At 46.5% G+C, this 16,238-nt stretch overlaps 1 protein-coding gene across 1 annotated transcript in view; it reads right to left on the reverse strand.

The window, feature by feature from the left end:
* LOC102374253 (Kell metallo-endopeptidase (Kell blood group)) overlaps window positions 1-16,238 on the reverse strand; it is a 32,593-nt gene that overhangs the window by 6,090 nt on the left and 10,265 nt on the right. The window contains 12 exon segments of the mRNA XM_014523496.2: window positions 232-398; window positions 671-738; window positions 2,956-3,066; window positions 3,444-3,547; window positions 3,989-4,066; window positions 6,302-6,400; window positions 7,639-7,749; window positions 8,330-8,456; window positions 9,303-9,448; window positions 9,829-10,017; window positions 11,482-11,547; window positions 14,683-14,829. Of these exon segments, the coding sequence (XP_014378982.2) occupies window positions 232-398; window positions 671-738; window positions 2,956-3,066; window positions 3,444-3,547; window positions 3,989-4,066; window positions 6,302-6,400; window positions 7,639-7,749; window positions 8,330-8,456; window positions 9,303-9,448; window positions 9,829-10,017; window positions 11,482-11,547; window positions 14,683-14,829 (1,413 nt within the window).

Here is a 16,238-nt window from a genome sequence, read left to right on the forward strand (position 1 = left end):
CATGACAATTATTATTATTATTATAATGCAAGCTAAATCAGCCATTACACAGCTTCTCTTGCATACTCCATAGAGATGTTTTGCGTACCCACAGGGATACACATACCACAGTTTGGGAACCCCTTTCTAGTGGAACAAAAATGCCTAGGACTGGGATAGCAGGGGGCTGCAGGGCAGGAGTGAGGGGAACTGGTAGAGTATAAAACTAGAACAGAAGGTGGACTGTGGTACCTGGTAAGCAATGGTGAGTCCCCCAGTGTCAGCTGCATTCTCCAACAGCGTGAAAGTGCCATTGACCTGCAGACCCTGCAGAGAGTAGCTCTCATATTGTTTCACGAGGCAGGCTATTTCTTGCACCAGTACCCTCCTATTGCATCTGGAACAGCTGTCTGGTAGCACTGTGGAGAAGAGGGAAAACCTGGAAGGTCAATGCAATACCAGCGTCCACTAGGAAGTCCCTTTACCACTCAGCTCATTGTCCTGAATAGTGAACATGGTCTGGGATTGATTCTCTTTAGATTCACCAAGCTTGCCTTTGCCCTATACCTCTTATAGGGAGCAGAGCCTGGAGGAGACTGTTTCAGCACTCTAGAGGGGAACCCCCCTGCAATCTCTGGCAGTGAGCAAGGAGAACAGACTATGCTAAATACTCCCCACAGTCCATACACACCATAGTCGTAGAATGTGTGAAGCAGCTCATGTGCCATGAAGACCCCCATGGCTCCAAAGTTTACAGCACTGAGAAAGACAAAAAAAAATATGGGAAGGGTTATCTGCAGCCAAGCCAGGCTTGTGGCAAGGGAACTGATAGACTCTGCACTGCCACTGAACATGTCTACCAGCTCTTTGGCTCTATGAAGTACCTACTACTCTCACAAATGACTCTTTGCAGGAAGACTACATGTTTTTTTGTTCCTCCCAGTGCCCTCAGATCAAATGGGCAGAACAAAAATGCAAGTAAGAGTCTGATTCTTCAAGCTGTCAGCACAGCAACCCCTCCCACCCAGGCTCTGAGAGTCAACCTGATTTTTTTCTTATTTCATTTTTCCTGATAGGGAAAAAGTCTGCAAGAGAAATTCTGCCTTTATGCATTTCTGCTGTCCTCAAGATATGTCCTTAGAGATATAACGTAAAGACAGAAATGTTGCACAAGCAATTCTACAAGACATCCTTAGTTCACAATCATGTAAATGTTGTGCTGGACACCAGAGGGATGACTGGAAATAGAAGTAGCAGTACTTCCACAAACAGAGTTTCACCCGTTTGTCCAATCAAAGCCAGACTCAGCCAGCAGTAGATTTCTACTATATTTTCATCTCTTCCATTTCTTACATACATTGATCAGTAATGAAACAGCAAATAACACTGACGTATATGCAGTTACCATTAAACTTCAGAGTGAACACAGCATTGACATGATTGTGGCAGATGAAAACTCCCTCAGAGCCTTTGCTTTCAGAGAGACTATTATTGCAATGGTTCCATTTTGTTCTCATCCTTAAAGATTATGGTTATTTTGGCACCATTTGAATTAAGACTATTTTTTTAAAGAAAGCTTAGATGGTGGGGCCATAAGGAGACAACACCAGTTTGTTAGATCACTCAAAAAAAAGGCCCCGTTTAATAACTCCTGAACTCCAAATGGATAGGCTCAGCTGGGCTGACATTGGTAAACTAAATAATCATTTCAGTCTCATGTTATTCAGTAGATGTGACTGAATATGGTGGGGAACTCTACTGAATTAGAAGGTGCCATTTTTCAGATATTACTGATGCATCCCTTGTAAGCACAAAGCGCTGGGAAATATATTTCTTTAGCCATTATTCTTTTGAGCTCTATTTCATTCTTGACATCCTAATGAGTTGTATGAGTCACTGAGTGTGCCGAGGTGGGTTATACAGTGGGTGATGGGAAATCACCATAGACCAAGAAGAATTATATTAATCAGACTACCTGTTTCATTTCAACTTGAACTCCTTCACTTAATGACAGCCTTTTTATATAATGAGAATTTAATAAGTCTGGGGTTCCCTCTGAGCATTCATTTCCCCTGGAAAAAGAAACTTGACATAAAGCAATGCCTTGCAGTGATCTTTGCCTTATTTGATCACCCAGTGTCACAGTGGTTGCTTGGCAGAAATCTTCTCATTAGAACCAGGGAACAAAATTATACTCTGTATATCTGGACAGTGCCAAAGAGTTGATGGTTCACGCGGAGGCACACTTGCCTCATAATGCAAAAAGAGGTTGCTTAAAAGAAGTGTGTCTTTTTTTATAAAGGGGGAGCTGAATTCTGTTGTGTCCGTGTGTAAATATGCTGGGTGGGATGCTATGTAACAAGGGTGCTGTATTTCAGTCTGGGAATCCAGGCAGTAGTATGTCCTTATTTTACAATAAGCTGAGAAAACAATGGGCTCAGAAACTGAGACAAACCTTCTTCTACCCACTGGGTGCCTAAGTGCTATTTTATTTCACCTGCTTGAGTCTGAAAAAAATTAATGCAAAAGGTGGGTAGGTCTGCCCTCCTCCTCGCTGCTTTTTGTGACTCAGTCTGAAGTGTCAAATGCTAGTGCATCACATAAATAGACACATGAATGGATTTTCTGGACTTGAGTAGGATGGAAGAGAATTAACTGAGGTGTCCTAAGCCTACTTAGATGCCCAGCAGGTCCTCACAGTCTTTCTGTTGAGACTTATTTTTCCCTTTCTATCATATTCTGAGTCATGACGGCATGAGAACCCAATTAGATAGTATTCACTTTACTTTAGTAAAAGCAACATTGTTTTTGTTTTCCTCTTTCAAGTTTTTTAAGGGTTTTTTTTTTTAAAGGCAAAAGCATGAAGGTCTTTTCTGGTCTGTTGCAGTAAATGACCATTTTTGTAGTGTATGTGCAAAAGAGATGGCACAGCACAAGGCTAACAGGCCTGCTGTGGGCTTTGCAGCTTCTCCATACCTGGGGAACCTGGTGTGGAAGAACGGGCTACGGAACATCCCCGCTGGGAAGACCACAGCATGGTTCCTCAGTGAATAGTAGGAACGGACTGACCAGGGGACCACCTGCCAGCTAGATTCAGAAAAAGAGAAGAGGAAAGGTATGCAATGTTAATTCCCAGTGTCCAAGCTCTCTCTCTGTCCCAGCCCCTTTCCTCCCCAGACCAAGCCTTTGTGGTAGTGGAGAAGGACTCCTCTGCACAATCTCTTATAGAAAGTAGGTGGTAAAACAGGAATATGAACCCAGAACATCTAGTACTCATACACGTGCTTTCCCAACAAGACCATGCTTTCTCCCCATTCCCTTAACTCATTCCTATCTGATAGCTCACATTTTCTTGACTATATAGTACCTTCTATATTGCACCTACCACCAACAGTCATCCTATAATCTATCCCTCACACACATGAAGCCCTCCCCTGCTTCTCTCCCAAATGACTAACACGCACCTATCCTGTGAGAGTGGATAAAGGAGCTTTTGGGAGAAACTTTCCCTCTGGGCCTTCAGGGAAGCTACCACATTGAGGAAAAAAGTGTCTTCATTGATCTTCAGCTAAGGAGAGAGAAGGAGACAAAAGAAAGTGTCAAAGATCGGGGAAGAGTGAGAGAGAGAGAAAAAAATGAATCAGGGAAAGGTGGCAGGGAAAGAAACAGCTTAAAGAAAAGGCTGTTGGTGAAGTTTATTCAAAGGGCAAATCAGGAAAATGTTGTCTCTGCTGCACACACCTCAAAGATCTCCTGCCTAGTATGTGCTAAAGGATCCCAAGGGATGTTACCAGAGCACAACCAGAGCACACAGGGTAATGAACAGGCTCACACCCAGTTTCCCCACAGCTGATCTCTTTCAGAAAGAGGAGGGAGGAAGGATGAGGAGTGCCATGTAAGCTATGTCTGCACCCACTGGCCCCAGCCTCTGTCAGCAGCAGATGCTGTAGGGCCTGGTACCAGTATGCTCTCCATAATAAGAAAGGCACATTTGTAGTATACATCTCACATTCTTATACTCCTTGTCCACTTCAGCAGTTTGGAGGATGTAGTCTGGATAGCCAATCTCCACCCGCACCTTTGAAACCTTAAATCATAACAAGACAAGCATTATCAGCAAGGTCTTCTCTGTGTTGCTTTCCCCCTTAATGCTGAATTTCAGTGGAGGGTAAACAAGCTTTCTTCATTAGCTTCATCACATTCAGAGCTATTCTGTTGGCTACTCTCTATGACACTTTTTCCTTTCACTTTTCTCCTTTTCAATCCTGGTGGCTCTAAGCCAAGTGCTGCCCTGGTAAAAGTCTCTGTCACTCTTCTGATGCAAATGCTTCCTTTGGTAGCTTTGGACTTTTCTCCCCGCTCATGTGGAAGCTGGTATGTACATACGTATTTTGTGATATGTAAGAGGCGATGCTTGTGAACAAGCATTGAGCATCTCCAAATACACATGTGTGAACAGTGTTTTGTTTTGACTTTTGTTTTGAGTCGAAATGGCTGTTCTGTTCCGTCGAAACGTTTTGCCATTTTGACACTGTTTTGACGTTTCGCCCATAGGATATAATGGGGAAGGTCAAAACCGCCTATAACTTTGTCATTTCTGGCCTGATTTGGATAAAACGTGCAGAAATGGTAGCCCCTTTGAGGGCATAAAGTATGCCAAGTTTCAAGAAGATAGGTACCGGAAGTTCGGAGAAACTGCACCCCAAAATCCTGAACGCAAAACTCATGTCACATGCATGTGTTAAGCCAGAGCAGGGTCAAAACTACAGGGGTGGTAGCTCCTGCTGAGGGCACAAAGCCTGCCAAGTTTCAAGGCGACAGGTCCAGGGGTTTGGGGAAACTGCACCTCAAGCTGCGGAGAAGCAAAACTCATGACATGGGTGACGCTGTGTGTGTTAAGGCGCAGCAGGGTGAAAACTGCAGGGATGGTAGTCCCTGATGAGGCCACAAAGCCTGCCAGCTGTCAAGGAGCTAAATACAGGGCTTCTGGGTTCTGGGGCCCTGCACCTCTGGCTGCAGGCAGGCAAAACTCATGTCATGGGTGCTTGTGCAACTGTGTCTGTCTTGGGGCACAGGGGAGGGGAAACCACTGCAGGCCTGGCTGCTAGGCCCTGCTGCAGCCACAAATCCTGCCAGCTGTCAAGGAGCTAGGTGCAGGGGAGTCTGGGTTCTGGGGCCCTGCACCACTAGCTGCTGACAGGCAAAACTCATGACATGGTTGCTTGTGCAACTGCTGCCTTTCATCAGGCAGCAGGACTGAAGATCCCCCATCACTTGTTACCAAGATGTGGGGGTAATAATTGACCACAGTATGAACATGAGCCAGCAGTGCGATGCTGTAGCCAGCAGGGCCAACAATACGCTGGCATGCATCAATTGATGCATCTCCAGCAAAACCACTGCAAATAAGTCATTCTCCTCCTCCGCTTGGCTCTTCAGCACTGGTGAGACCGCAGCTGGAGTACTGCGTCCAGTTCTGGGTTCTGCACCTTAACAAGGCCATGGTAAAGCTTGAAAGAGTCCAGAAAAGGGCTACCCATATGATCATAGACTTGCACAGCAAGCCATATGAAGAAAGGCTGAGAGGCCTGGGCCTCTTCAGGTTGAAAAAGGGAAGGCTGAGAGGGGACTTGGTAGCAGCTCACCGCTACATCAGAAGCGTACGTCTAGGGCTCAGTAAACAACTGTTCACCAGGGCACCCTTGGGGAAAACTAGGAGTAATGGTCACAAACTCCTGGAAGATCATTTCAGGCTCAACATTAGGAAAAACTACTTCACAACTAGGGTGTCCAGACTATGACCATTACCCCTAGTTTTCCCCAAGGATACCCTATCTGCACCTATCTCCTTAAAACATGGCAGACTTCATGCCCGTAGAAAGGGCTACCATTCCTGCAAGTTTCACCTAAATCTGGCCAGAAATGACAGTTATAGGCTGTTTTAACCTGCCCCAAAACAGCCTATGGGCAAAACATGAAAACAGCGTAAAAACGGCAAAATGTTTCGACTTGCCTAGTTTTGTTTTGAGGCTGTTTCAACCATATCTGTTCCATTTGAATTGTGCTGTTTTGACCTCGAAATGGGTCAGAACAGCGTTGAAACAAAACTGGTGGCGAAATTTCACACAGCCCTACATGCCAGGGGTGTGGTCATGTGTATATGACAGCCTCCATGTGCCTAACTAGAAGGTCAAGCATGTAAGTGTAAGAGCATCTATATAGGGAGAAATACCAATGCACATATGTCAGAGTATATGTACATACAGGCCCCTATCTCTTTTGCAGATTGAAGGCCTCATTAGTTTGTGACTTCCACACACACCTTGCTTTTGGCCTCTTGTCGGGTTTGCTCATCCATCCATCCCACATGATCCAGCCGGCTCAGGAGGGCATTTTGGACCTCAGAGAAAATTTTTTCAGCCTGCCAAAGGGAGACAAAAGCCCAATCAGGCCTATGGAAAACATGCTCTGGAGGCAATGCCTCACTTGGCTTGAGAGATTAGGCCTTGTGGTCATTCGGTACTGGGCAACCACCTTGCCCCATTGCCCCAGGCCCACTACAGCCCAGACCTAGGAAGGACACTTCTTCTGAAGCTTGAAGATAATTCATTCTACCAATCCATTTAACCATGTACTTCTCTTCATACTACCCCCTTGCTGTGCCCCAGGTATGCACAGGACATCTCGTTTCTTCACTGCCTGTCCTTAGGTGGGAGGGAAACCCAACCATATGTCCATTCCTTCCTGAACTTCAGCTCTCCTATCATGAAAGAGGACCTGGAGACCTCCCTACTGCTTGAGTAAGAGGGCAATGGGACACCGGACATAGGAGACAGGAGGTTACTTCCCTCAAAATGACTCCAAACCCAACCCCAACCTGGATAAAGTCCAACAGACTCGCTTCAAGGCTGCCCCCAGAATGACAAGAACTATACCTTCATGTACAACGCATACAGTACTCTGCGTCTTTCCTTCCCCTTCTATATTCCTTCATTTCTTTCCCTGCCCCCCCCCCCCCCCCCTGCTCCCAGTTTCTTGCTTTTCTTCTCCTTTCTTTCATTTCTTTCCCTGCCCCCCCCCCCCCATGGTCTCAGTCTCTTGCTGTTCTGCTTCCTCTTGTTAATGGCATTTTTCACATATTGGAAAATCTGCATCCATTCATTGCATATGTTAACCTACCTGGGAATAGAAATCTGATGTCTTAACAAAAGCATTTCTCTTCCCCTCTGCCTACAGATTTGTTTTTGGTTGTAGGACCACTCTGAAGCCCTGGCACATAAGTCTGTTATTGTTACTCATGAGTCCTGCTCAGACTATACTGCTAAGCCTCCAAGTGCCTCAAAAAATGTCATGTCAGCATCTTGGGCCTGGATGACTGACAAGTACAGGGACTGCCATTCTGGTTTCCATGCTAGGGTTGGTCATAAGTGCTCTTCCTGTGGGCTGTAATTGGAGGGCCATGCATGAGTACCAAGCTGTACAAACAGAGATCCTTAGACTGATTATTCTAGCTCTAAGTCCATCCAAGCCTCAAAGAATGATGAGAAGTATGTAACTAAAGAGAGGGAATAAGGGGGTGACCTGACCTTGAGAGTGTCACCTCATCAGGGTATGAGGGAAGCTGCATTCATGTTTGGGGTGGGGGAAGAAAATACCTACGAGTTCCTTGGCCTCTGGAGGAAAAATTTCTTGCACCATCATCTCTCCAAGGACAGGCTCAAAAAAGATGCTGGTCTCACTCAGGCATTTCTGCCAGCGACTGTCTTGTACCTGAGAGGCAGAGAGAGAGTGATACACACACAAGGAAGGGCAACAGCAAAGAGATGTGGAGAAGGAAGGCAAAAAAACACAGAGACAGAAGAAGCACTGGTTGCATGCATGTTGTTTTGTAGTAGGGATGGCAATGAACAATCCAGCATTCGGTTTATTTTTTGTCTATATTTTCATTAAATGCAAAAGCCTCCGAGTGCCTCAAAAAATGTCACGTCAACATCATAGCCCCAGGAGTAAGGGCTGGTAAGGGAAGGGATTTGTTATCCAGGTTAAGAAGAGCAATGGGGAAGCTGCCCACCAGTATATTGTCGCCCAGCCTCTGCTCTTGTGGAAGCTTCAAAGAGTGGATTGGATACTGGGAATGGAGTAAATAGGGGGCTCTGCAGGATGGCCACAATCCACAGTACCAATTCTAAGGGAACAGCTACTGGAAATGTTGCTGCTGGCATGGCCAGCTCCTCCTTCTTCATTCCCTTTTTCCACAATGCCCGACCTGAGAAACCCCACCTTGAGAGGTTGCAGAAAGTGAGAATGGTTCATGACAACTGCCAAGGAGTCTGACGGGAAGCTGACTCACCATCCCCAACTCTTTTCTTGGTCCAAGAAGCTTCTTCATCAGTTCCTGACGTGCATCTTGGAACCGGCTGTCCAGGGCTGGAGAGAGATTCACCACCATGTGAAGTATCATATAGATATGCAGGGTGCTAAGCAAAGAAAAAAACATATAGCATAGTAGGACGTTCATATGTACACTTAATAGATAAGGACCAATTTGCCCAGAACTAAAATGTAGCTGCAGCTTTGTTGGGCTGGGGTCACTGTTTAAACAACAATACTTCTGAACACCTGCAGTTTAGAACTGGACAACAATGGACCAGATTCTACCCTATCTGTTGGGCATCTAAATGGGCATGGGCTCCTAAGTGCAATTCTATTCCACCCTGCTCAATTCCACATAGGTTCATGAATGAAGCTACTCTTGTACCATACCATGATCTTACCGCTATGCACAAAAGGCAGTGAGGAATAGGTGGAGGACCCTCCCACCTTTTGCATTAACAGTTTTTCAGGGATCCAACCAGGGTGGAATAGGATCACTCACGGGCACAAAGACACCTCATTTGACCCAGGAGTTATTGTTGCAGGTTGTGTCCCAGATCAAAACAGGAGTCCTGTGACGATGCACAATGGGAAAAAGTGCTAGTGCATTTTATCTAGCACACTTCAGAGGGACATTGAATGTATACATCTGTACAATCCCAGAACAAAAAGCTTTCTCCCAGGACAATTATGGCATCTGTTTACAGCTTTAGGTGCCTCCGTCTACTTATGTGCCTAGAAAGTAGAACAAGACCTGGCTCTATGTCTGCCTACTACTTCATGACTGCCTGTGGAAGAAGTCCCTGCTGCATCACCCTCCAAACCTTTCTTTAGTAGTTCCCCTTCTGAATACTGGTCAAGTCAATCATGCTGCATTCACCACATCTGAAGCTATCACAGCATCCCGGTCTGGAGGCATAACGGAGATGGTAATGAGCATGAACTCCTACCTCCTGTCCTGCCACTGTGTGATCAGCCGTGACATGTTCTTCAAGTAGTCCATGTCATGAACCACAATGGGCTGGGAGAGATTCAGCTGCACAGGATAGAAGGCTGCCTCTAGGCATGACAGCCAGTCAATGGCTGGGGCCTTTTCCTAAAGGTAAAACAATGGATGGGCTGACAGGTCAACTCCCTGTACACCCCCAGGACTGTGTATGGCAGCATATGGGACTGGCTTCCTTGTGGCCAGCATAGGACACCCTCCCAGGCTGAGCTCAGTAGGCAGGGATAACACAGGGAGAGAAATTTCAGGGCCAAATGTGAGGATGGGAGCATCACCACGGGACCAGGGATAATCAGCCCCAGCAGACTGCTGTGGCAGCTCAGTGGGAAAGGAGACTCCAAGAGTGAGAGAAAGAGAATGGCAATTTCTGGCTGGCCCCTGCAAAAGGCACCTCCCGTCCCCTCCCCACTGAGTCTTGGAGAAGTGGAAAGTATATGTGCAGCCCTCTTCATGCTGCTGGGCATGCCTACCTGCAACTCCTCAATGGTGGTTTTATAGAATAGCATCCTCCTCTCCTGTCGCTTCTGCAGTGGGGTGACCACCCTCTGCAGGTTAGAGATGAAGGCCAAGGTGAAGGAGATGTAGGTGGCGGTAATGTCCTCGGGTACTCCCAGCAGTCTCCCCAGATTCAGCAGATACGACAGATACAGACGGACATCCTGCGATACAAAGCACATCCCTAGGAGAGCTACAAGGCTGAGATTGGAGCCGTTTCTTCCAAGCCTTGCACTTTCAATGCTGTCCCTGCCAACCCTGTTTTCTTCTGTAACTCTTTACAAGAAACGTGATTTGCTGAATATAGTTTCTGGCTCAGTAAGTATTACTGAATTCTCCATGGCAAAGAAGGTCTTCTATTTTCTTCATACTTTGCACAAGTCTTTAATACAGGGAAAAGTCATTACTGGGCACATCTACACATGCAACGAATGTGAATAAATAAACTTTGGCACAGTTTGTCCCAGAGTTTATTGTTCCCAGGTGCCGCATTTTCACATGCACCCAGAACTGCAGCACCTTGAGCTGGCTCAATATGATGCAGAGGGGCTGGTTGGGACATGAGGTGCTCCAGTTAAGGGCTATTCAGCAGGCAGCTGCCACACAGAAGCACCCTCGTGCACAAACCAACCCCATCAGCATCTACATGTGTGTTGCAGCAGAGTAAATAATTATCATTATTGTACTTGTGTCTGGCAGTACTATCCTACAATGGAGTTAATACTTTACTCTGTCCTAACAGCACTACACATGTAGATGGTAGGCTTTAATGCAGAGTTAATGAGTCAACTTCACAGAACATGCCCCAAGTAGATGTGCCCACTGAAATGCAACCAGGTCTAGGGTGGGAGTAGGGTTCAGGGAATACTGTGACATTTTGGATGGAAATGGCAGGGCAGACTCCTGTTACAAGGATCTTAAATGGTAAGGAGGCAGAACTTTTTTTTTAAGCTCTGATCTGAAAGACTCGCACTGTAAACTGCAGCTATATGCAATTATCCAGTTGAGAAAGGCAAAGGGGCTGGGATAATCATGAAATTAGATTATCGTGAAATTACATAATTATGGAATTAGATTCCCTAGGTTTGCTGCAAAAGTCCAAGGACTTTTATATATGTAGAATAAAACACATTTTAAAAACATGTTAATGAGTATGTTATAAGTAACACATTGTAAAGCCTTAGTGTAGATGGGGTGAGTTTTATTACAATGCTTTTGGTCAAAATAGGGATGATCTTGCCTCAGGGTTGGACTAGATGACCTCTCAAGGTCCCTTCCATCCCTACTTTTGAACAACTCTGTGACTCTAAGATAGAATCAATGGAGAGCCCAGTGTTCACCCTTATCACACGTTTAAAACCACAGCATGATATTACTGCACCAGGATTTTCAAAGCTATTAGGTAAAAATAGGCTACATACCTATTTTTTTCCTAACAGGGAAACTCATAACATACATCTTCTGAAGAGATGTTCAAGAAAGCATCAGACAGAAGCATAAGTGATGAATCATCTATAAAAAATTGCCTCTGTAAAGCAAGGGACATTTCAAAGGAGTTCTTTGAAACTTGTGGGCCTTTTTTGCTTTTCCTTTTAATTTTTGCCTTGCCCCAGCTTCTGATAGGTTACCTTGGGGTAATCAGATTTTTTTTTGTAGTCACTCTCTGCTGGCATCTCAATCGCAGGGTGGTCAATCTGGGAAGGGTGTGAAGGAAAAACATTGGATTAATACCAAAGCACTAGTGGTGGGAAAAGAGGTTCCTTGAGGTTGTATTTCTTTTTTCTGTTCACGAATTGGTCTGACAGTAGCTCTAGATTGTTTTAATTAGGAACCCATCCTGAGAGGCATGCATGCCAAAAAGAAGAACCCATCTCTCTTAGGACAGCTCAGGATTTAAATGAGAAAGGGAGACAACAGGCAGAAGAAAGGGAAGAAGTTTGTCCTTGGTTCTCACTGTCATGTCCCCTCCAACTCTTTAAGTCCCAAAAACAAATGATAATTTTTAATATAATTTAATAATAAGTAATAATTTAAGAAAAAATAAATACATGAAAATTCAGGAACACACAAACGAACGTGTTGGAACTGTTATTAAAGAACATTTGGTCCCATGTTTCCAATACTGGCCAAGACTTTGCTTCAGAAGAAGTCTTCAAAATTTTGTGAATATACCTCATTATACAAAGTTATACAATGTGGGTGGGGAGGACACCCTGGCCTCCCAAACTACGGTGAGCTAGTGCCTTGAAACACAATAAATAGCAGCTTATATGATTTGCCCTATAAGAAGTGCTACTGTGGTCATCCTTTTGTTATGAAAACATTTAAGGTGAAATTCTATTATTTCCTGCTTACTGAAGTGGCAATTTCTGGCACTTAGGCATACAGAGGATTTCTATCCTCTGGACATGTAGTCCTGCACATATGGATAACAATGCAACTATGCAGCCACATAGACTGGCAACCAAATCAGACACATGCTATCTTTTCCTCCAGTACCTGTGTGGGTAGTGTGTTCACCTGGGAAGCTGGGTTCTAGCTCCCCTCCCCACGGATAGGGTTTAAACATAGGTCTCTGTGCTATGTCTCATGGTATGCTTAGGATGTCTTTATTAGACTCAAAATGCAAGCATCTGCACATTCAAATAGTAAAACACATGCTAAGTTTGATACTATTGTAATAAAGTTGTGACTTTGAGGGAGGAGTATCTCCAGATCAAATTAAATAGCACATGTTCAGCTATCATCGGTGTGGAGCGATCACATTCCTGGTCCTCCACACCTATTAGACATGCTGTACTAGAGGGACTATAATAAAGGTTGGACCGTCCCTGAAGGGAAGTCATATTACAACCCTCACTATGGCTGCATGTGTCTGCCTCCTTCATACAACAGTCAGACTGCTGCATGGCAGTAATATGAGTTTAAGACTCTGGTGTGGGAACTGGCACTCGGCATAGTCCCAGCCTCGGCACTACACCAGAGACAGGTCAAGACTGTCAGGAGGGCTGCCAACTCTGACTGAAGCTATTCCAGGAGATATTTTTTGTTCCAACATGATGTAATGTCATTAATATGGGTGCCCCGATAGAGATTTTTTGGGCCAATGCCATATTGGCTGAAACTGATCCAATTGCCAATATGCAGCCAGGCAGCTTGGAGAGTACCATCCAGCTGGAAAGTCTGCTGTGGGGGAAGGGGCAAGAGGGGAGGGAAGGAGCATGGCAGGGCGCAGATCGAGGCCCCTGCAGTGAGGGAGGGAGTGGGGCTAGGGCAGGGCCAGGGGCAGGTGCTGCACAACTGGGACCGAGCACAGGATGGAGCCACAAGTGGCTCATCCAGGGTGCAGGGGGTGGCTTCTACTGCTGCACACATCCCGGGAGGGCATGGGGGCATGTGCCTCCAGATCTGTGTGTGGGGTGAGGGTGAGCTGCCACTGTGGACTGGGGCTGGGGCAGTGCTGAGCTCTTCCCGGCAGAGGGATGGGCCAGGCTGTGCTCAGGGTAGGCAGCAGTGGCACTGGGAGGGGAGGTATGGGTCGGGGGGGGGGCGCTGCAGCCACCCCAAAATTCACCATAGTCCCCTTTCCAGTGCCGCTGCCACCCGCCCCGAGTGCAGGCCAGCCAAGCTCATTGCTAGGAAAAGCCCGGTGCAGCCTGCCCTCTCCTCATGCATCGATCCAGGGGCACACACCCTGCCATGCCCTCCCGGGAAGGAGCTGCCCCCACCCCGTGCCCCCTGGATATGCTGCTCATAGCTCCATCCCATGCCCCACCTTACCTGTGCAGAGCCTGCCACAGCCCCAGCCCCAGCCCCAGCCCCACTCCCTTCTTCACTGTGGGGGCTTCAATCTACTCCCCCATACCTCTTCTTTCACAGCAGACTTACCAACTGGACCTGGCTGCTCTCCATGCTGCTGGACCACGATCCTGACCGCCTGCATGCTGCGCTGGGGCTGCACGCATGCACAGTGCATTTATCATCGACATTATCGGCCACATCAGCCAAACAAAACCGATTGCCGATACCGTTAAATTTTCCTTATATCAGTGCCAATCCAATATGGGACCAATGTACCGGTGCACCTCTAATAATTAATTGTACTGTTCAACCTGTTCAATCTCCCAAATTGCTTTCAGTAGTCACTGGGAGATAGATGCTGATTCTGGTAGACTCCTGGCCAATCCAGGAGGGTTGGCAACCCTAACTACCAGCAGCAAAGACCAGGCTTGCCTTGCGAATCTAATGGCAAGTGTGGATCCAGGAGCAGGAGTGGTACTCTCTCAACTCCCCATACCACTGCTCTACCCACTGCTAGTGGCAGAGACCCACCCTCTACCTACTGCTAGTGGCAGAGACGTGGCTCCCCTCAGCATGCCAGGACAAGCATGCCTGGGCTAGACACATGGCAGGGCAGCTGCAGGGTCCAGGCAAGAAGGTTACATGCCCTCACATGTGGACATGCTCTGCTGCCCCACACTGGGAGAGGCACATCCAGCTCCAACCCTATCAGGAGTGGGATCATGACTGCTTACTGTTCAGAACAAATTTAATTTTTTCATAAAGCACAGTAATGCTTATAACAGTTTTACATAAAATACATATTAAGTGTGCCGTGCGACAAGGCCCTCTGATTTTCTAGCATGGCACTCTATCATACCACAGGTGAGGCATTTTTCAGTCCTTCTTTGTCACTTATATGACAATGCAATTCCTCTTGGTTTCAGTTCCATAGATTTGGATCATTAGAAATGACTGGGCCCTGCCAGACCATGGCTGATTCGCTTTCCTTGCTATTTCTGACAACTTACTCCTTTTAATCCTCTTACCTGGATGATACTGATACTGGGGTCAGATAAACTAGGTCCCACAAAGGCTTTGAAGAAGGGGAATGTACTATAGTTGCCCATGAGTGTTCGGAGAGTTTGGTTAAAATCTATCTCTTCCTCTGGTCTCGTGAAATTCCATCCACCGATCTGCAGAAAGAGAGTGATAGAGAGCATCAAATGGGATTGGAAGCAAATAGGTGCTGGCGGAGGAGGGTAGAGACAAAAAGAGAAAGAGAAAGACAAATTGGTTACTAGTTAAGACTGGTAAAAAAAGGTGCAGGAACAGCTGTTCCATATCTGATTCTGAGTTCTCCCACAGTTTAAGAACATTCAAATATCATAATTATGTGCATACCAGATGACCTTAAGTAAAACACACACCTTGTTTTGGGAAGGCAGAATGAAGAAAAAATATATATTTTTCCATAGTCTTATTTGCTATGCTACCAGCTTAGCCAGGGCCGAACCCACCCCCTGCTACTTAGTCAGCAGCTACTGCTGATTTGGCAGCAGATGTGGAAGGGTTAAACCTGTAGCTGCTGGCTTTGCAGCAGGGGGAGGGGAGAGTGACATTGATAATAAAATAAGCCCCTACTCTCTGGGCCCAGAAGGGTCCAGTTTATCTCAGCTGATGTTGAACACAGCCCCTTGCTGCATTCCAGTGTCCCCCTGCCTCCGTTCTGGAATGGAAAGCAGCTCCCCTGTGTAGCAGGACACTGGACCTTGCCTGCTCCTTTAAGGGAGGCTGACTGCAGGTGGCAAAGGGGGCTAATGAGAGCCTCACTTGATTGGAAGAGGGCTTAGGCTTGAGCTATATAAGCCTAGAGCCTAGTTTAGTCATTGCTTTAGTAGCTATGAAGGAAGGAGCTCCTAAGGTTATAACAGTAGGCCTTCTGAACATATCGTAGAGCTGAATGAGAAACTTGTAGACTGGGAAACAAGGAACCTGGGGCAGAGAAGGGCTCCTATCTATAGGCAGGTGGTCTTGGTTTTAGGTTAAGCCCAAAGAGGGTTTGAGTGCTTTCTACAGGACATGGGTGCTTTGATTTAGTTATACCAGGGTTTAGCCTTAAGGTCTGCTGGGGCAGGCTCAATGTCCATTTAGAGATCTGGACCAAGGTGTCCACAAGCCTGGAGAAGGTTGAGTTGGATCAGAGGATCTACAGGCCCAGAGTGGGTTGAACTGGACTGGAAGGTCCCCAAGCCCAGGGGGCTGAGAGCTGGACTGAGGGGTCTGAAGGCTCAGAGAGGGGCTGTATGTGGGACCAGGTGCCTGGGGAGAGGCTGAGTAAGGGACTAGAAGGTCCAAGAGCCTAAAGGGGTCAGGAATATAAACAGGTGACGTCGGTAAGATAAACACCCATGAGGCTTGGGGTATGTGTAGGACAGGAATGGAGCCACACAATTTGCCCTTAAGGCTACAGGTGCCTGCAGGGGTGTAGGCAGGCTGAGAAGGACTTATTAGGCTTGATGGCTGAGCTGAGATGAAGGGGGTCCAGGGCAGGCCCACTGGAGATGTGTACAGTCCCAGACTCTTTCTAAAGCCCAAAGGCTGC

The sequence above is a fragment of the Alligator sinensis genome, unplaced genomic scaffold, assembly GCF_000455745.1.
Source record: "Alligator sinensis unplaced genomic scaffold, ASM45574v1 scaffold653_1, whole genome shotgun sequence".
Lineage (NCBI taxonomy): Eukaryota > Metazoa > Chordata > Crocodylia > Alligatoridae > Alligator > Alligator sinensis.